Raw genomic sequence first — 21,677 nt, 5'->3', positions numbered from 1 at the left:
TTTATCACAGAATAAGCTCTGATCTGTCCATAAAATATTTGCATAAAGTTTGCTCATTTTAGGATCATATACTATACTGGTTGACTATTTATCATGCACTTCTACCTCCTACCAACAATCCTTCAGAATATAAACTGCTCCTGGAACATTTAAACAGCTGCTGTGCATGACTTGGAGCAACACCTGGTCCCCAAACCAAATCAATATGCAGCATTTTTCTACAGCTGCTAAGGAATACTGAAGATCAAGAGGGGACTGACTAGAAGTGCCAGCAAGCAGACGAGAATGAACAAGACAGACAGACACACACACACACTCTGACTCTCTGTCACTGAAGAGTTCTCTAACTACAAGGATATATAGGTCATCTTGAGATCAAGAGGAAGGAGTTTCTCTTAAAATAAGCTTCTAAGGAGTCTAAGCCATTTTAACACCAGAAATTATTCTGAACATGCTTTAACATGTTCATTAGCATTCAAATGTAGTTTACACTACAGGGATATGACTCAAATGCATCAGGTGACTCATTTTTGTTTCTCATTATCTTGCTAGCTTAATTGCAGCAATTAAATATTTAAGGTAAACAAAAACCTAATAACAAGCAAACTGAATACAGTGATTCTTTTAACAGTCCCACATATTTTATATAGCTAAATCTGATTTTTTTTATTAGCTTCCATTTTAAATCTGAATTACTTGGCTTCCCAGTCCACATCCTCTTTTGAAAGCAAATTTCAAAGTCTTCTCTTTGTTAGGATATGTAGAGACTTTAGAATCAAATAAACAGAATCCAGTCAAAACTCAACTTGTTACTCACATTTTGTTAAAAAGCAGAGTTGTATATAGGATACTTTATGCTTTCTTCTGTACACTAAGAAAAGAAATTTCCAAAGAGTAAGAAAAAAAAAGTCTCAGAGTCCAAACAGTATAGGCTCAAGACTTAAAATTCATTATAAGTTTATTCTAGGAAAAAAAAAAAAAAAAAAAAATCATGAAACATGCAGTAGATACCAAACTCATCATTCCAGGTCATTTCAGAGGTTTAAACATTCCACACAACAACATTCCACACAACAACAACTCGCAGCCCTCACAACCAAGCATATGAGGTTAGTCAGACTCACCTTCCCTCGTTGATTCTTGCTTTGTCTCCTTGACAGGAGAAGTTCTCAATGTAGCCTAGAGTGCAGTTGATTCGCGCCCAGTCAGGCTGACACACAGCTAGGAAGTGAGGGCGCAGTCTGCCTATGGAGTACTTGGCAATGTCCGTCAATGACTGGCTAGCAGCTGCTCCAAAAATGAAGGTCCCGATGGCTTTGTAAATAGTGGCTACGTAGTTATTTCTGACAAATGAATTTGAGTGCAAATGGTTATAAGAGACAGACAGGGTCTCTCCTAGGATTATCTGAAAAGAGAGAGAAGGACAGTAATTAAAGAAACTTATCTGCTTTAAAAAAAAAATGTTGCTCTATTGTTGTTAACACTTTGACATGTAGTTTCAGAACTTAATTTTGTAATCATTAAGCTGTAGGAAGAATTAAGGAATATTCCAGGAGTCAGCGTAGTAACCATTTCCAAATACGTAAAACTTTTTATGTGAAAGAGAAGCCTTCTTTCCTTATCCTGCTTCCTGCTGAACTGAAGTATGATTTTCAGAATATCTATTAAAAGAAAGCCTGCTCAGAATAAAACATTTATCCATATTACTTGACATAGTCCTAATTAGAAACATTTTCTCTAGTATCACATTTTATTCTACATATTTTTTTTCCTCTAGCTAAACTTCTGCTGAGCAAGTTCTATCTACTGTATCAGAAAGTTGTTGATTTTTGTAAAGCCAGAGACTCCTCTGAAGGGTCTAGACTTGATTTCCAGATGTGAAAGGACAGTTATTTAAAGAAACCTCCTATTGCTCAGGAAAATTAAATCTTTAGGGGAGAAAAGAAAATATTAAAATAAGAGTACAGAAGGAAAAGACACTACTGAGGATTTTAAGTTTTTTCCCCCCTGCCCCCCAAACCTTGCATGTATAAGAGGTATCAAAGTCTATCTCAAGTGTTCACAGAAAGACAGATTTTTCTTTTGTTTTCCTCTCATTTTTGTCTTTTGCATTTTTGTCTTTTCTGAGTACAAAATTTCAGCCTCATTTTTAATGCACAAACAGGTATACCCAAACAGGTTAGATTATGAACCAGCCAGCCCCATCTTTTGGGGAAAGGCTCCACTCATACAGGTTATCAGATAGGTGCAGGACTGTATGCATATATGTAAAAATGACCTTTAAAAAAAAAAAATCCTGTAAATAGCAAGTGATAGCTCATTCTGTCACTTAGATTAATTTTTTCCTGATGGAGGAAGCAGCAGGGAGATAATCAAGTTTCCATGATCCCAGAAAAGTACAGCTTGCATGAATGAAAATGCATTAGACATTCTGACACAGTGGGCAAAGCCGTTCTCAGCAGCTTTGCAGGTGTAAGGCAAAGGAACAATCTAACCAGGTGTATGACAAGTTTTGCACTTTGCACCATGCCATAAACACAGACTGAAGCTGAGAAACCTAAATTTTGGATAAAGTAGAGGTGGTAGGCTCTTATATGGAATCTATCCCAGACAGTAACTTCTTAATGAGCACAGCTGAACAAAACTAATCACAGCCTTGATAACATATTGACGGATAGATGAAGAATCCCTTTTAACAGTGCTGCGAAATTTGAAAGAAGACTATTCGCCATTCTCGCCCACATGTATTGCCAAAATTGGAGAGCAGAAGATACAGCAGTGAACACAAGTAGATTAAGGATTGTTCTTAAAGCAGACAATAACCCAAATTTCTATGTCAGAGAGCCTTTGTCTTAATTCACTCACTGACTACAGATGAAGTGCTCTCTCAGCACTTAGATAAGTCTGATGTATAATGAATTAAAATTCCTTTCAATTTATTTCTTTAAATTTAAGTTGTTCTTCATATTACTGATGATGATTATCAAGAGAAATAATGTAGCCAGTATGTGCTTTCATCAAGTTACAAGTATGGTGAACTAAGACAGCCATGATGCCACTCTCATCTCAGTTTGAGGAGGGAGATGTCAAATGGAGCCACCTCACTGGATCCAAACATTAGAATAGTTATCCTTTGTTTAATTTGAAGGCATTCAGGAAGAAACACCAACATTTCCTTTTATCACTTGACTTTTAAATCTTGCCAGAAAAACCTGATTTCATTACTAAGAGAAGGTCCCTGATGTTACAAAAATAACATTGTTAGTTAAATGTTTATGAGAGTCCATGTGGAGATTAGACAAATTCAAAGGAGAGAAATCCATTAAAAGTTATTATATTCACTGAAGCCTTCCCTGACTCGGGAAGTTCCTGAGCTGCAGATGGCTGCTAGGAAAGCACTCGAGGCAAACACCACTATTTGCTTGATCTATTCCTATGCTCGTCTTTACATATCTGTTTTGACCACTGTTAGAAATGGGACGCTAAGCTAGATAGACCTCAACTGTGACCAGGATGATTGCTCTTATGTAATACCAACTACTGAAGTTAGTCCAAGGTGAAAAAAGTAGTCCTACCTTAAAACTTACCAATATGCTGTCAGCTTAGACCATTTGCCAGTTAAACTCAAAAAAATGAAAAGATTTTTCAACTCCAGAAGTATTTTTGTAAGGATCTTACCTTAAAAATCCAAATGCATGTGCCTGAAGTTAAGCAAGAGTCATGCTAATACATACCTCAAGCTTCCTGCTACCGATTATGCAAGTCTGTCCTTTGACCATCTACTGCAGTGGCTTATATAACAGCAATAGGGCCACTGCACTAAACAGGTTTTAGGTCTGGGACATAGTTAGATGGCAAGCTACAGCAAAGCAAGGAAGAGGCAACTAAATGTCAGGCAGCCCACTTCCAGTCAGAGGCATGGAAAAGGCCAGAAAACTGTACTGCCAATGGATGGAATACATGGCTAATCGCAGTGACAGCATACAACAGGCATCAGAGGTACAAGTCTTACTCAGGTCTTCAGAGTGTTTTTGAAAGTTTTTGGAAGGCCAGTTTTTCCAAGAAAATGAAATTAGGCTGAGTCACAATTTTCGTTTCTAGTCCCACATTTCTATAGGGGGTGGGGGGTTCTTGGTTCCATCCAAGAACAACTATAAGTACAAACTGACCTTAATGTTGGAACCTAGATAAAAATCCATGCCTCTTATACAAGAGAGAAAGTCAGATGACCATAACATCCCTCCTGATTTTAATCCATTAGCTGAGGGAAACAGCTGGACAATGCTTAGCTTCACATTTAACTGCTCCTTTTTCTGCTTTTAATTCCTGAAGTATACTTGGTTAAATAGTTATATACTTTAAAACCTGATTTGGCATAATAATTAATAATAACAATAATAATAATAATAATAATAGTTCTAACTCTGCTCAAATTGTATCTGTGATGAGCTTAGATGTCACCTAAAGATGTGTGTGGGCTGAAGCTTTTTAGCACATCAGAGCAGGGAATCCGAAATCCCTGTGGAAGGGTCATTGTTAGAATAAAGTGCAGTTTCACAAGATATAAGACACCCACAGCTACCTAAAGAGATCCTGCTCTCCTCATATGCCTGACCACATGTTCCTGCCACTTCTTGTAGCAGCACTGCTGCTTCTCCAATTTTTTCCATAGCCATTTCTCTCAGTAACCCAGCAAGGGGAAAGAAAGGAGGAAAAAAAGGCAGCAAAGCAATGTTGCACCAGGCTAAGGAATTTCACTGGCTTATCTTGGTTCAGATGACACACTAGTGGTGGCAAAAGACAACGCAGTAGGGGAACCTTCCCTTTTGTCAGTAGCAAGCTATTCAGTTTGCTCGTAGTGATCCTTACCAGAACACCATCTCTACTGCTTTAGTACCTGCTCTTAGGGCATTATTTGAAAGTCAAGACACTCTAGAATACAGTTTTAGGAATCTGTTTTAACAGATGGGCCCCTCCTCCCTCTCCCCATCCCCGTTGAAATCAAATGCAATGAAGAAGAGTTTGACTTACAACAATTATACTGAAAGGAACAATTATTCCTGCTAACAACTTGTAAGAAATGGTGTCCTCTTTGTATGGATATCGGATGGATTCATCACTACAGAAAACTCCTCTCTGGAAGGGGATACGTCCTGAATTGAGAATTGCAAAAGGCAAGCCAGCTAGCAAAAAGGAATAAAAAAATACATTACATAAGCAATATTTAGACTCCAATGATGATTATACCCCCACATTTTCAAAGAAAAGTGCATAAAGAGGAGAAGACATGCAGCAATTCAGAAGGGTATGCACTTTATTTTTCCAATGGCTGCCTTCTTGTCTTTGCAGCCCTCAGAAATTGCTGAATCACATATACTTGCATGGGGAAGGAGAGCAGGACAGAATTTCTCTCACCTTCACCTACAAGTCTGTGTGCACATCAAGTATGAAAGCAGCCTAAAACCATGACCGGGTGAACCGTTTAGTGACAACCACAGAGTTGCTCAGTCTGCCGCTACTGCCATTATTGTCCACTACTCCTTTGTGTTCCAGCGAGCAGCAGCTGCCCCCTTATACCCTCTCTGGCCAGCTTTATGAGTCAGAGAGAATAAATTGCATTTCACCGAAGTAGAAAAGGGGGGTTCTTTAGGAAGTGTGAGCGTAAAGGTGGTTCAGAAAGAGACACAGAAAAGAAAGAAAAAACCCCACCAACTTAACACATGCATGCGATTCTCTTATTTGCACACACACTGGGTAGTTCCCTGGAACAATGTGGTCACTGCACATGCCCTACAGCCTCAGGGCACGGATTTTATTCCCTTCTCCACCAAAAGAGGAAGTCTTTGGCTCATTTTAAGCTCTACAGAATACGTAAGGTTAACGTGCACAATGGCTTGTGCTATTCCACCTCAGACTTGCAACACTAACTCAAGGAAGTAAGCTGAACAGCAGAGTTAAAAAGGAGTTCAAAACAGGATACAAATAAAGTCACATTTTTAAACCCTGCATCCTCCACCCCGAAACACAAGCAGAGTCTACACAATCTGTTTGAGTACAGGGGTGAATATTCTAAGAAACAACTGTATGGAAAAAGAAGAAAGAGGAGACTACCAAAAACATCTAACAAAAAAGAATGAACATCATTAACTTCAGGATATATAGCCTTGCGGAGTTCAAGTGATTAAGAGCAGTTGATCATGAGCTCAAAATTCAGCAACACCACATAAAAAAATGCATACCTATTTAGAGTTAGACAATAAAAGTCATGAACCAGACTCAAACATTCAGTCCCATTCCCACAGGAACAAAAAGGAAGAGACATTCCTAGTCTACCAGTAGGGGATCAGAAAGATAACTGCCTCCCTTTTTCCTTTCCCCCAGAGGAGGATGTAGTTGTAGTCACAAGTCTTTCCTCAGGACTTCAGTGTCAGGGCATGGCCCACTTCTTCCTTTCCATATATGTACCAACCAGTCCCAAATAGATATCTGCAAGCAAAAGCAAGCATGGAGAGGGGGAAAAGAAAAAAAAAAAAAGGCAAGGAAAAATAGAATAAGCAAGCAGTAGGAGAACTGGGAGGGTCACAGTCAGGATTAAAACAATCCAAAACAATAGCAAAACACACACAACAAGCTTCAGAGCCTTTGCAAATCTCTTTCCCTTTTCGACCTCCATGGACTGTCTTTCAAACGAAGCCTGACTCCCGGGCCAGGAATGAACGAGGGATACTGTTGTTCCATCAGAGATTTGCTATGAATTTTGTTCTTTACTTCACACAAAAGCGATTGCTTAACCAAAGCTTTAGTCTTAGGCAAGGAAGACCAAATAATAAACTAATAGCTCATATGGTAAAAATTTCAATGAAGTGGTCTCTTATGAATGTGAAGCAGCACTGACTCACAACCCAGTGGTTAAGGGCTTGTAATAGTGCCCAAGTAGTCCAGCTAAGCACCTTGCATAAAGGATCAAATATGTTCTGTGCCGTTACGGTCATAAATCAATAGCATGCAAAACCTCCCCTCTAAAAACAGCATAAGAATTTGGCATGGCACAGTGGCGGTATTTCCAGTTCCATGTCAAAGGGCCAATTCAGAACCTCTCCAAGGGACTGAAGCATTCAGACACCAGCCAGCTCAGAGCCCTGCAAGCTGTACTCCACAGTACAGTGCAAAGCTTAACCATTCCTATTAGAAACCTGGAACCCAAAACAGTTTCTTCTTTCTTGGCAGGGGAAGGGAAGGAAGAGAGTACAAGCAGGGGGCAGGGAGGGAAGTCAAAATAAAGGAAATTTTTCCTTTCCAACAGGAAGAGGAGCGGGGTTTTGAAAAACTCTGCAGTCCAGCCCTGACTTCTGCCCTCTCCCTGTGCTAGTATTATTGACAGCGTATCTATATGATCAGCTGTTTAGCTTTTAGCTAGATAAGTAGTAGTGCAAATAAAAAACAAATAAATAAAATTGGAAAAGCAGTAGTGAGCAGACAGAATGAGGGGGAGTGATTTTTGTCACCATAAATGGTGTTGAACTACAGCCTTACTCTATAGTGAAAAATACTTAAGTGAAAACTTCATCCTTTTTTCTGCACTTATTTACACCAAGATTCAAGACTACTTATTTGAGAAGGATGTATTTTTAAGGTCTCCAGAATTAGAGAATGAGGCATATGCAAAATAAGAGCAATTCTCCAAATTATTTACTTTAGAGTAGGCAGTTTTAATTGGCAAGGTGAACCAGTTGCTTGTTTAAAAAGTAACAACTTCAGCATACAGGCACTAGTACTTGCTAATTCTACCAGGACCTGCCACTGGCATCCTGTTACTGGCTCTGCATCATCCTCTGTGAAGATCTGTTCTACGAATAGTGATATTATAGCTTATTCCTCATTTCCTCCCACCCTCACCTGATTGTTTCAACTTTTCATGGAGGGGGGGGTTGGGGGAGGGCGGAAACTGCCAGCAAGTTTCCAGAGTGCTGAACTCTTTTTTGGTATGTAATTACTGGCTACTAAATCAGAAATGCATAATAATGGCATATGGATCCAGGGAACAGAAGTCCCTGATGCAGTGGACGACAAGCTGTGCTCTAAGCAGATTTGCAAGAAGCTGCTGGAAATGTGTGCTCACTCTTCAGCAATATTCAGATTATTATGCTGGAAAACAGAGTCTGGAATTACTTGCAGTACCTTCATACATCAAGATCATGCAATCAGAATAGCTAAGCAAGCAGCCTAAGGTCTGTGTTTGTTTTGCTTTTAAGCAAGAATGAGCTGAAATAAGTTACTAAAATGCATTCTCTTTCAAGTTCATTCTCTTTCATAATTCATTTCCATCTAATTTAGTCTATTTGAAACCAATACCACTTTGCTCTTACCTCTAAAAGGAAAAAACAAAAACCTCAATATTTACAGGCTCACTGTCCAGTACACCTTTAACTTTTTCCACCTGCTTTACTGTTTTTCTTTTTCCTTCTCGAATGCATAGTTTTCAACATTTTTAGGATTTGAGAGTTGTTGTTCTTTCTCTTCCTAATATTCTCACAACCCTTTTTAGATCAAAGGACAGTATCTTTGCATTGTCTGCGCTAGAAAACCTACACTGCTGGTTACTACTTCCAGGAATAAAGTAGATTACAGCCTGTTTCCAGAGAAGAACTATGGCCTCACTGTCTGAGATGCATCTTCATCTGGTTAGTCTTCCACAGACTACTCTCTGGGTCTACCAAAACTACAAACAGCATGGTTGAAAAACTTCATTTCACTCTGGAAACAAGTAAGTTTTGAATAATCAGCTTAAACAACAAACAAAAGACCCCCTCACAACATCAGGAAGGATTCTAACCTTTCTGGAATACAACTCTTTAAAGCTGTATCATTGAGAGAAAATAAAGTATTATGCTATCACTTGTGTCTAGCATGGTATGAGTGGCCTACTGAAATACCAGCATTGGAAACGAAACTATAGGATGAGTTTGTTCCAGAGAGCTTGGAGGAAAATAGTAAGTCTGTATCTGAAGGTCATCTACTTGTTCACTATTATTCCCAATACTAATACAACCTTATAAACAGTCTGCAGAAGTCATAACCAGCAAAGCAAACTTGAATATGTCAGTTGCAAAATTGAGTATAGCATGATAAACATGATCCAGAATTTAGGTTAGAAAGCATAATTTCATTGAGACAGTCTGACAAGTTCTAGATATCTACATGGCTGGAAGTAAAACAGCTCACTGGAAGATGTGTGTGCACTTCAGTACAACACTGCTAAAAAAAATGCTTGCACAGTTAAACTAAGTGTTCTGCAGCTTCCCCCAACTGCTTTACAGATTTAAGGAGTAATTCCACTAGTCATTTCTTGCCTTATTGTTGCTTAAGACATTTCAGTACTGAAAGACAACCTGCTGTATGAATCCTTGAAACAAAAGTTTTAACTTCTGGAACTTCTAAGAACTTCTAAGCTACATCATTTCTTATTTACCATTTGCTCAATCCAAGGAAGTTGACAGCCTGAAAGGCCAACATCTCAGTACTGGCTTTTCATGTCTTTCTGATGAAAAAATTCTGAATGTAAATGCTTGTCATCCCTTAGAACATGCACCATACAACAGGTCTAATTTACTAATTTTAAATGCACATAGATTGGCTTGACTGTTAATTGTTTTTTTTGGGGGGGGGGGAAGGGAAGGAAAAGTTGCACAGAGAGGCAGCAATTTATAAGGTTTCTGGCACATATAGGCATAAAGGAAAACTTATAATACTTTTTTAAAAATGATTCAGCAAGTTTTTTTTAATATATATGTTAAAAAACCCTTAATTTTGAAGTTCAAATTCAAGTATTTCAAATATATACCTTAAGTATTTTCTGCAGTGCAAGCACCCACTCATCTCCCCACAAGATAATGCAGCTGGGGAGAGAGTATAGAAAGTTTGGCTTTTTCATCTCAGCACAAGTGGGAAAAATGCAAGCAGAAGCACTGACGTAAGTGATGAAAGATGTAAAGCCTCCAATCATAGGAGCATCCCTAACTTTGTATGTTACTTATTGTTACTCAGAGATATGATAATTTCAGAGGGCAGCACTGTAGCAGATTTCCTATGATATCTCCTACACGATAGGACTGGGTATCACTGAAAATCAAGTCATATTTGTCTTCATAATGGCACAATCATTAGTGTTAAACTCCCCAAATACAGTCAGTCAGAGAAGAAGTCTTTACAGTGGTACAGAGATTTTATGCTTCCTAGCCAGAAGACCTCTCCACATAAAGTCAAAGTAATTTCTCTTAAAGAAAAGTAGCAAGGATATGCAACAGCTAGTTAGTGGGGAAAAGAAAAAAACGCTACTCACCTTGCATATCAGTCATACATTGCCTCTCTATAAATTAAAAGGAAGGGTTTGCTTTTTCTACAAATAGCCATTTTCCCCTAAACAAGCTACAGTTTCAGAGGGCAAACTCTGCAACATCAAAAAGGAAAGTCAGATTTGTATACACAAGTGTTAAAAACAAACAAACCACAACATTAGTGGAGTGAAGAAGGCAGATTGTCATTAAAGGCTCAGTATTAAGTACTTCCCATATGATAATACCAAAAAGCATCCCTGATATGAATCCCAAGTTAGGTTCACTTGTGAACCCGAGTGAACTGTAACATGGTGAAGAAGTTGCCTGAAGGGATGATGAGAACAGGTATGTTAAGGGAGGAACTATAAGGCTCGGAAAAAAAGGTTACCAGTAGGGTAATCACTAGGATCAGGTCACCAAACAAACTTTATTCAGTGAATATTCATTAGTGATTCTGGCATAACTGGAAGACATACTGCTGACAAAGGAGGCAATTCCTTGACACAGTGGAAGAACACGGTCATCCAGTTCTTCCTGCAAAGGAACGCTAAAGACTGAGGGAAGAGAACAGATGGCGAGTTGTGTATTGTTAAGTTCAGAGTCGTGCACTTGGAGGTTAAACTCCTCAGAGGAGCTGGCAGCTTGCCAGTTCAAAATAGATGGGGGGGGCACGCACGAAATTGTTTCCTATGGTTGTTGTACATTAATATAATGCATCCGTAAGACAAGCCTTTTTCAGAGGCATTAGTATTTTTAGCTAGCTTAAGAATACAAAGCACTGACAAGAATTTCTTCTGAAATGGCATTCAACCAGAATCTACAAACATACTTGGTTTGAACTCATTTGTCAGATGCAAAACAAAGGAGGACTAGGAAGGTACAGTCTTCTTACAGGAACTAGAAAAATTGAGTTTTGCAGTTTAGCAGGACAGAAGGGCTGTAAATCAACTAGCTACATAGGCAGTAGATACAAGAAAGAGCAGCAATACTTGTCCAAGAACAAGCATTAAATAGCCACAGATATGGTTGTTAATTGAAGCTATTCCTAACAAGCTAGATAGGCCTCTGAAACTGCCTTCCAGTCAGAATACAAATGGTAGAAATGCAAGTACTTCCATTCATTGATGAGGCTAAAATTAAAAAATTGCATAGCATGCTTTTCCAATAGCCTGACTCATCCAGTTTAATGCACTGGACTTCCTCACAAGCTGTTGCAATTTCTGACTGATCATATTTTTTTCTGCAAATACCATGTACAGCACAGGTCTATTTCTTTCCCAGTTCCTAACCTTGATTAGGTTTCTTCATTGCTACTGGGCATGACGTTTATCTCATCATGGAACTAAAAGCTGACCGTAACCACTCAGGTTATGAGAGAGTATTTCATGCACAACCTTTGAGTTGCACCTCCTACCTTCCCCACAAAAGACATCACTTGACATTTAACTACACTGAATTTCACTTGCCATGTTATTGTCCAGTCTTCATCATACCAGGCTCTCTGCAAGCTTAGTAGCCATCCTTTACCTTTACTGATCTGAATAACCAACTTTGTTACCTCACTGTACATACTCTTATCCAGGGCATTTTTGCCTATACTGAACAGTGCAGACTCCTGTGCAACTTCACTTGTTACCTTCCTCTCCTGTGAGAGCTGGGGGGCATTTACTTCTTACATTTCAGTTAACCATATACAGGATTCTCCTTCTAATTCCATGATTTCATTCCCTAAGATTTTAGTGAGGTAATCATTTGAAACTACAGATCTAAATAATGAGGTTTTTTTCCAAATGTTGTTTTAGTCTGGAAACTCCCTCTTCCTCCTGGTCTCATTTCCCACCATTACTGATCAGCCACTGACACAGACCTTCATTCTACAAGAAAAGTATCTTAGAGAGATTAGGAGGAGAGGAAAAGTGATGGACACCAGGAAATGGTAGGTATGTTTCCTACAAAATAGCTTTATACATCTATGTTCAAACAGTGGGTAGCAATATTTTTCTCCCTCCAGAGTTTAGAAATGTAGGTTAAAAGGCTTTCCTAGCCCTTCTCCTAGCTCTTCAAAAGAGGTCACCACCACTTTCATTTATCCAATGCCAGCTTCATTAGCGTAGAGGAACTTAAACCTGGGGGGGGGGGGGGGGGAGGACAGTGAACTTCTTATGCAAAAAAGAAAAAAAACAAAAAGCACAAAAACCCCACAAAGCATAAGTAGTATTTTAAGATTTTAAATGTTCTTTCATCAGAAATCAAAGACAAAAAGCACAAATTCACACTACTTCCCCCAGCCTCTTCTGTAGAGGTTCATTACTAACTGCATCAGCACAGACATCCACAGTATTCATTTGCACACCACCAGGAATCCTGTCTGGAAGCAAGTATTCTGTAACACCTTGTTCAGAACTTTTACAAGTTGAGCATTGCTCTGTGTAACAGTTTATATTCTGTGACGGCTGGTTATGGTAACGTACAGCTCTTTGCTGATAAGAGTCAGACTTTAGCTTCTTCTGCTCAGTATCAGAATAATGCTACTTTCCTTATCTTACAGACCTTTAGAATCTAGAAGTGCGTCTAGCAAGAATGAGCTTATACCATCACTCCATAGTTCACCAAGATAAACAGCTGCATTTTGTAATTCAACTGTCTCTAAAAGAAAAGGGTAAAAACAATCTCTCTGCATAGGTATTTTCCTGATTAAGAAGGAACAGAGATTATCAGATGACCCAGAGGAAGGGAAACAGAAAAGGCAGTATAGAAAAGATCCTTTTTTCTTCCTTCACCTGTTCTCCCTGTTGCCCATCTGGGGCTTCTGATGCAGTCCCTTCCCCTACCCTTCCCCCAGCGTCTGAAGTCTAGGATGTCATCAGCAAGTAACTACGTGAGAGACTTGAGAAAGGAGAAATTCATGCCACAGACTGCTCTTTTGCTTAAATGACAGCCTTTAAATATTGAAGCTGCAATTCCCTCTCCCATTTCCCCCAGCTCATTTTAACACTTTCACATACTATGCTACGTAATCCCTTCAAAAATAAGTCAAAGCCGCTGTGACAGCTTACCTTCTTAGAGTTATTACCAAGCTTCATTTAGCATTTTAAAAACCTTTGTTCCAAGTTCCTTCCACTGCCAGGCTGCCAACTATTCTACTCAGTTTTTTATACCACACTCTTCACCACTGTATTAGTAAGTACATCTGAAGGGTTGAGAGTTCAAAGGGAAAAAAAGAAACACATCCACAGCATCCAAGTTGAGACTTTTACTAATCAGGCTGCTGCAATTTTATTTATTTTTAAATAAAGTTTATCTAGTAAGCATTATTTGTATTACAATTATAAGCTGGAATCAGTGCTTCTCAGTCTTCTTGCTCATCTGATTTCAAATCGAATTCTTCAACACACTCTTGCCATAGTGAGGCTGGGCCAGAAAGCTGGATGTAGCTACTGCCATTTCTGAACTTCTATCCCCCACAGCACTGTTCTCACCTAAGAATTACTCAGTTTAACCAAAGTATATTAGCCCTATAAGTTAACCCTATTCACAGTATAAACATTATTATTATGCTGGCTTTAAACAGAGTTTGGCCAAACACAAGTTAGTTTATTCCTTAGAATAATTACAAAGGACTGGTTTCTCAAAAATGATATTCATTTGTATTAGTACAAGCTGGCAAATTAATGTCCAGTAGATGAAATTCACAACCTGGTATGAGATCAACATTGCCCAAAAAGGTAAATTTAAATTAGTTGCAGAGCTACCAACAAGGGGCAATAAAGTTATGGCGTGACTGCAAACAATGAAGTACATATCAACCAATGTAACAGTCTTAAATAGGCTTCATTACAGTCCCCTGCTTTATCAGTCTTTACCACAGTAGCAATTGCATTTGTTGCTCGAGAAAGATAGGAATTAGCCAAATAGGTGCTTGCTTCCTTAATCAAATAGCTGCTTTTAATCAAAGCTTTTACTTTTGCAAAACAGATTCTGCTTGTAAAACAACAACAACAAAAATTAAAACATTGTCAGAGAAGAAAGCAGTAGATGGTTTCCAGAGTATTACCATTCCTACTACTAATCCTAGGAAAAGTTACAATCAGAACATTTATACATGTGGTAAAGAGACATGCCCATAAACATCGAGCCTAATACGTAACAGATTAATTAGTCTTTGTTCCTCTTGGCAGAGGAACAAAACTAGTGGGTCCCTTTAGGGAAGGCATCATGCTACTGAAGACAGCGGCCTTTGCCAAATCAAACCAAGACTGTTTTCTAAAGACAACATGACATGACTACCTAAATGTATTTTTGGATGTCTTATGTCTTCAAGGTGGAGAAATTCAAGTTCTACAATCCTTAATACAACTTGACCTCCCAAACAAGTCACAAGCAGCAGAGCCCACCCCAAAGAAATGAACTTACTCCATTTACTACTAAACACTTCCCTGTTTGTAAGTCAGGAACATCAGCATTTGCATTAGTTTGTTTAGTAGCAACAGGTGTGGCCAACTGCTATGTTTCCCAAAAGCAGAATGAGGCAGTTTGAGTTAGAAGCACTGAATCCTAGTTCTCTCATGAATCAGTCCAGCATATAGGAACTTACCCAGGGGTTGCTTCCCTTCACCTCTCAAACAGAGCAGCCACACCAAGCTCTGGCAGGAAACTATTGAAGTCCTGCTCAGAACCTAGCAAGGGGAGCAGACGAGACCAGAGTTGCTCTGTTCCACTCTTGTGATCAGAAAAATGCCTCAAAGATGCCTCCTTTGCTCTGTTCCTCCTCCTCCCACACCTAATCTTAGATCTAGGAGAAGCTGCAAGGCTGAGGAGAACAGTTGTAAGAAGCAAAAGGACTGGAGGAAGAGAAAGTAGATTTGGAGATGAAGTCACTAGAAAAAGCCATCTGAATAGGACACATGTAAATATACCTGTAAAGGCTCTCTTCATCCCTCATCTATATTCTTATTTATACTATGCAAGAGTTGATCTGGTATTTCTGACCTCTGACAGTGTCTGCATGAGATCAAGTACAGCTTCTTAGGGATTCCTTTTAAAATACTCTGAGTTGCAACCTATAAGGACAATACTCCATTATTTGGGATGAGTTAAACATGTCATTTCTTTATTCCTCTGGAAAAAAGACTCATTTGGGGGAGGGGAGGAAGGTATAAGATCAGAAAGATCATCTTAGGTATGTGAACTGTCAATCATCTCATGGACATGAGCTGCTCAGAACAGTGGCCTAAAGAGATTCATTTCTCCAGAAAACTACCAAGTATTATTTGCCTCCTAAGCCTCCAAATATTAATACAAAAAGCAAAAAAAAAAAACCAAACAAACATGCTTTTCATCCAGACACAGGAAACAATTTTGAGGTTTGAGTGGTATGATACTATAAAGTGGCACCTGGAAAAGAATCAGTATCAGTTCTTCCCAGAGATTTTCTTTCTTGGTAATAAATGGTGATAAAAGACTTCAAGTCTTACAGTTTTATATGGCATAGTTACAGATAGAACTGTGAATTTAAGGAGCATCAGTTTTATATTCTCTCTTTTGAAGAACACTATACTCTAGCATGTTCTACAAATGTTTTCAAAACATTTTATGAAGATTTTAAGATACTTAATGTTTAGGCAGCATGGTTTCTTCCATGTAAGTTCTTCCAGCCCAACAGAATATCTATGCCATACTCATCACTGCATGTTTTGTGAGGTGGTTGTTTCTGATGTTTTAGGGTTATGGGGTGGGGGGAGGGGGGGGTGGAAATTATGTCCCACTATGGGCCTATCCCTAACTACTGAACCAAACAGGACCTTTCATCATTATACCACAACATGTTCAGGCCATTTCTTATCGCACTGTGAAGACAGTATACCCCTTGCTAAGGCTGCACTCAAAATCCAGAGCATTTCTGCTCATGGTTCACAAGGATTTAGGGGCTAAGGACTAAATAACCAGGTACAGGGACACCTGTACACTGCTGAATGCTAAGGGGAAGGGCTATGACTGCTCAGCTACTCATTAACTTAAGAGAAACAAACAACATACACACACACTGCAGATACAGATATGCTACCTTTTCCTTCCCTCACTTTTCTCCCACAAGTTCTTCTTTCTACTTTGTGATGTGACAAAGCCAAGCTATAAGTCCTATTTAGGAACAAACAAGCTGTTCATTTTCCATTATAACAGAACAGAGTTTGCACAAAAGAGCAGTTTATCAGCTCTTACTTGCTTAGCATTAGACCCTATTGTTAGCATCATTTCCTTCATGAAGGCACCTGATCTTTTCTGAAAAGTCTTAGGTTATAATAACATTTTGACTAGAGATGGAATGATCACAGTTATACTGTTCAATAAGCTTTTACGAGCCAGCTATCTCTGTTGAGGATATTGTTTCTGGAATGAACTACTTTCAAAACTTCAGTTGATTTGGAAGAAGTCTCAAGCCTCCACTGAGCCAGTCCAAAACAAGAACCAGTCTGAATGTCCGATTCTCCTATTCCCAGCCTGATAGCTTTCTCCTTCCACTGTGAAGGGAGGCAAGGTTGAAGCTACATTCAGCAGGAGCTAAAAAACCTCAGCAGTTTGTCCAACGTATAATCTTACACTCTACCCTAAAGTCTAAATCTGCAGTTCTTTAGACACCTGCAAGAGGGAACAATCATATAATTTAAACACTAATTTCTTTAGAGTCCCAGTGGTTTCAGAAGCAAGACTTCCCTCCCCTTCCTTTATACAGGGAATATCATCTTTAGTTTACTGATGTCCAGTAGCAACATTCATTATTCTCAGAAAGTGATTTTTTACAAGGAGCTCAATAGTTACAAACCTCATTAGCTCCACAAATTTGAACCCTACCTACCAGGTATCAGATTTGCTGCATTAATAGGCCAACGCTTAAGAAAAAAAATCTAAAACTGAAACTAAGAAAACTGGTTAGCTTATTATATTAATTACTTCTCCCCCACACATCCATTAGACACAGGAAGAACCTACGTAATTTATAAGGTTTTTAAAACATTCGATTTGAAGAAAACCGATCTGGATAACATGTACTGTTGCTACAAAACTACAAACTCTTTAGAAACGTGAACTTCAACATGGAAGTCCACAAGTGATTGGTACAATCTGATTGCCTGCACACAGACAGGCAATACTTCTGTAGGATTCACACAGTGAATCTGTATCTTAAAAACAAAATATTAACAGAACAGACAGGAATCCCTGGCAAGTCTTGTTCTAATTTAGATACCTTGGCAGTTAAATAGGTGTCTGCATCATTCCTTAAAGGTTTATATATTTAAATATATATATATATATTTAAATAAGTTAACTGTAAGAAATACAGATGTTTCTCCCACATTTTAGATCAGAAAAGAACGCACACTGAACTTTACAGGATTACAGGAGCAACTACATGAAATCTAAAATTGGAAGATAACATCAAGCAATTCAACAGATTATTTAACTGCAATTGAAATGCCTCTTTAGAGGTCTGAAACAGCATGGAGAAATGTAGTTGCTAGCTCACCCGTGCACATAACAATTAAGATACACAAGAACCCTTCTGCAGAGAAAGGTTAGTGAAGTCCTGCTGAAGATCTATCAGCATGTATCAAACTAAAATTTCAAACCATTTTCCCCAAAAGTGAAATTTAATACTTAATGATAATATTTGTTTTGTATACCTTCTACTTACACTATAAAAGACTAATGCAAGCTTTAATAAACAAGCATTTAAGGGAAAGGTAAAACAATAAAGCATAGGAGTTGCAGAGGGGTTTTTTTGTTTACTTGTTTTAAATAGCTGCTTCCATCCTTTAAGCATTTTAAGTACTCCATCATGAGTAATTTAGTCCACAGGTCTCTCAGAAGACCAACAAACCTCATGACCATCTCTAGCATGGCTTGGCCAATTGCTGCAGACCAAGTTGAGATGTAATTTCAGGTTGAAGACTATTCTGAATAGTTAAATCCTGTATCTCTCTAAACCAGCTCATCAACCCTTACGAAAAACTTGGATAGTATCAAACTTATAAGCCTCCTGCAGAGTTAATTTAAAAAGTGATACTAAAACAGTGAGCCCCTTTTGGGCAAGCAATTGAATATTCAGCCTCTGTATTTCATTCTGAAGGTTTAAGACATCACCATGCTTTTTTTTTCCCCCCCCCCCCCAAATTTGCAAAGTCCCTTGAGTCCAAATTAATTAGATTAGTTTCTGTAGAAAGTACATGGAAGGGACATTCACTAATCACAGGTTTGTGTGTTCCACTAAAGTGGAAATTTTAACATCACAAGTGTTTGATTTACCAGACTAACTGTTCTGAACAAGAAATAGGAGTATTTATTTCACAGCATTTACAGAAGCCAATAGTATTCCCCCCCCCCCCCCAAGTCAAATGGGAAAGTCTAGGCTAAATACTACACTTCAAATCCTCTCTTTCTGCTCCTCAAAAAAAACGGGATTAGAGATACTGGCAGTTAAGAGATTAGTTCCAGATTTTCTCTGCAAATGGAAAGTAGCAAACCACACCTTTCACATGCATAGGACTGCACAAATACGGGATTTTGTCTTTATAACCTCTCTTACTAGCTGTAATTCATAGTCACAGTGCCAAGCTCTTGAAAGGCATAGGTTTTACCCCCGTCCCCAAAGCTGCCTATATATTAGCTACTTACAGAGAAAATGGGCAGGGTGAACCCCACTGTGTAGAGGACAGTGGATGTGATGGTACTGTCATGGAACGGGTACTTGATGTTGTCATCATTACAGAAAAAGCCTCTCTGATACGGTTTTATTTTGGCCAAGTTTAGAACACCAAGGGGTAAGCCAGCTGTTGGGGGAAGGAAAACAAAACAGAGATACATGTTGTTAAATCAAAACTCACTTTTAAACATGCATGGAGGAAGCTACCAAACATGCAAAACTCAGATTTCCCAGGTCAGAGCAAACAAAGTATCATGCAATGCACATGCTTACCAAACCCTTTCTTATAGAAGTTTGCCTTCTGCCTCAGAAAATCTCTGATGTTACCCACCAAACACAGAAGTTCAGGAAGTATAGAGTCCCTTTCATCAGTAAGGAGAGTTGCCACACACTGAACCAAGATTATGCCCAAGAAACTGATATGCCACTCACGCAACTGACTGGCTATTGGGGGCAGACTGCCTTTAGTGCCCTACTCCTCTCAGTCACCACCCACCCCATGACATGGGCTTGTACTTGAATTACTAGCCCTGTTCTGTACACTATGAGGTGGTCAGTGTTTACAGAAAACATTGTTACACACATACTTTTCAGAGTAAGGAAGTAAAGATTTCATGCAAGTAGTTTTCATGCAGGTGAAGGGAGCAAGAGAACTTCAGAGACACCAACAGGAAATATGGACACTGAAAAGGACTGCATCTCAAGGTAATGAGGTTCATTCTTTGTCTCATTTACACAGCTTTGGGGTTTTTCTGCATCCAATTAATTACAATATTAACATCAAAAAGGGAACTTAAGGTACAGAGTACAAGTGAGAGCTCTCTGAATATACATTAATCTTCATTACACTGGAAGTCAAGCCCAAAGGAAATCACCAAGACCTCTGAAAATTACATCCAAGTCTGTACTTCATTTCTGTACAAGTAGAATCAACTGGAAAATAGACATTTGCAGGAAGAGTGCTCAGGAAACCTGAATTTGTCATTTTACTTCTTTTTCATCCTCTCCTTCCCACCCCCCAAACAAATAGTGGATTAACAGTACAATTTAGGAAGCACTGTAATAATTGCAGAAAGCCTAAAACTCAAAACAAAAGTTAGACCTTGGTTTAAAACAAATTTAAGAGCTTTGCATCTTCTCCAGTATTCATGAATTACGCAATTCTTCATATAGATACTCTATACACAAATACTGAGGTTAAATGACAGGTACAGTTACTGGAGCAAAAGAAATTACAATTAAGATACAAACAAGCTACTGTACTCAGAACAATCACATTTCAAAAAAAGTTCTTTATTTGATTAAGTATTGCTTTTGTTTTGGTGACACTTCTTAAGATGACATTATCAGACATTCAAAGGTCTCATTTTAAGTCACATCTTATGGGGATTTTTAAGAAGCTCATTCCTATAAACTTCATCAGAAGAAAAGGAATGGAGAGAAACAGCAAGGATGGAGTAATGAATCCTAGCCCCTTATGTGGCTTGGTAAGTCCCAGTGCAGAAGCTAGTGAAGTGCAAAACTCCTGCACTCACAGCTTTGCAAAGGACAGCAACTGATTCAGGTGGCCATGTTCTTTCAGACTCAGGAGCAGCATGAAAACCAACTGCCTGCATTCTGAAACTGAGCACGTGCTCAGCAACACCCCAACCCCCTTACAACCCTTCCAAACTCTTTTCACACAGCCTCCTATGACATGGATAGGAATTTGTTCCATGAAACATCTGAAATCCTAAGGACGGTCCACACTTTAACTCAAGGGCTGGGCACACTGATGCAGCAAAGCACTTCAGCAGATGTTTAACATCTCATATAGTGCTATTGCAACTGAAACCACTCTTGCTCAGCTTTAAGCACAAACTTTTCAGTGAAAGATTATGATATAGCTTTGAGTCAACTGCATCTAAGAAGGCATTCCGCCCTTTGCTTTAAGGGGGAAAAGGTTTAGAGCTTGACAGAGCACAGATGGCAGAAGTAGCCTTTGAATACGAAGGAAGCCACACCTAAGCACTCCAGAGTTCACTCAGAGGGAAGCAAGACTGCTACATGTTTGCATGTCTGGAGCCAATCTTCAGCACTAGTCGAGGCCATGGCAAAATTCCACTACCATAAGTCATTCCATGTTTCCTGTCTTTATCTTTGATATTCCATATCCACGGTCAGGATCATGCATGGTCAGAGCTATTACCTATTTGATACAGTCTTATCATCCCAAATAGGTCACCAGATTTTCATATGTGGAAACAGCACATCCTCACAGTTAAATTAAGCAGCAGCTTGTGTTTTGCAGAAGGGGATTACTTCGCAAATACCTCTGCTTCCCAAGAAAAGTTGCTACAACACAACACCAAAAAGTGTTATTTCTTTTTCTTTTTTTTTTTTTCCCCCCCTATTACATTCAGCCTTGTAGCCCAACCTACGTTGCTCAGGTTTTACAATAAGATTTCAGGGTGTTTTGCTTTTTTTTGGGGGGGGGGCAGGGGGAAGAGGAATATTTGGAGTTTTAAGTTCATTAGGACATGCTATTTTGTTTTTGTCAACTGCTGAAAAAAGTTCTTTATGTGCTCTAGGTGAGAAACTAGAATATGCTCCAGCAGTTAGCTTACAAATATTACAGAACTCTTAGCTCACAAATTCCAAGTTTT

The 21,677-nt window shown here is 38.9% G+C and overlaps 1 protein-coding gene across 2 annotated transcripts in view; it reads right to left on the bottom strand.

Annotated features, from left to right (window-relative positions):
* LOC112995756 (phospholipid phosphatase 1) overlaps window positions 1-21,677 on the bottom strand; it is a 72,718-nt gene that overhangs the window by 38,106 nt on the left and 12,935 nt on the right. The window contains exons 2-3 of one of the 2 annotated variants that reach the window (XM_064501882.1): window positions 5,032-5,183; window positions 1,125-1,405 (exon numbers count right to left, since the gene is read on the bottom strand). In XM_064501882.1, coding sequence (XP_064357952.1) covers window positions 1,125-1,405; window positions 5,032-5,183 — 433 coding nt within the window. Of the gene's footprint in view, window positions 1-1,124; window positions 1,406-5,031; window positions 5,184-19,004; window positions 19,160-21,677 lie in introns of both variants that reach the window. The other variant, XM_064501881.1, reaches the window with a different exon arrangement.

Source organism: Dromaius novaehollandiae, chromosome Z (assembly GCF_036370855.1).
Source record: "Dromaius novaehollandiae isolate bDroNov1 chromosome Z, bDroNov1.hap1, whole genome shotgun sequence".
NCBI lineage: Eukaryota > Metazoa > Chordata > Aves > Casuariiformes > Dromaiidae > Dromaius > Dromaius novaehollandiae.
Note: the sequence above shows the minus strand (reverse complement) of the source record. Positions and strands in the feature narration are given on the sequence as shown.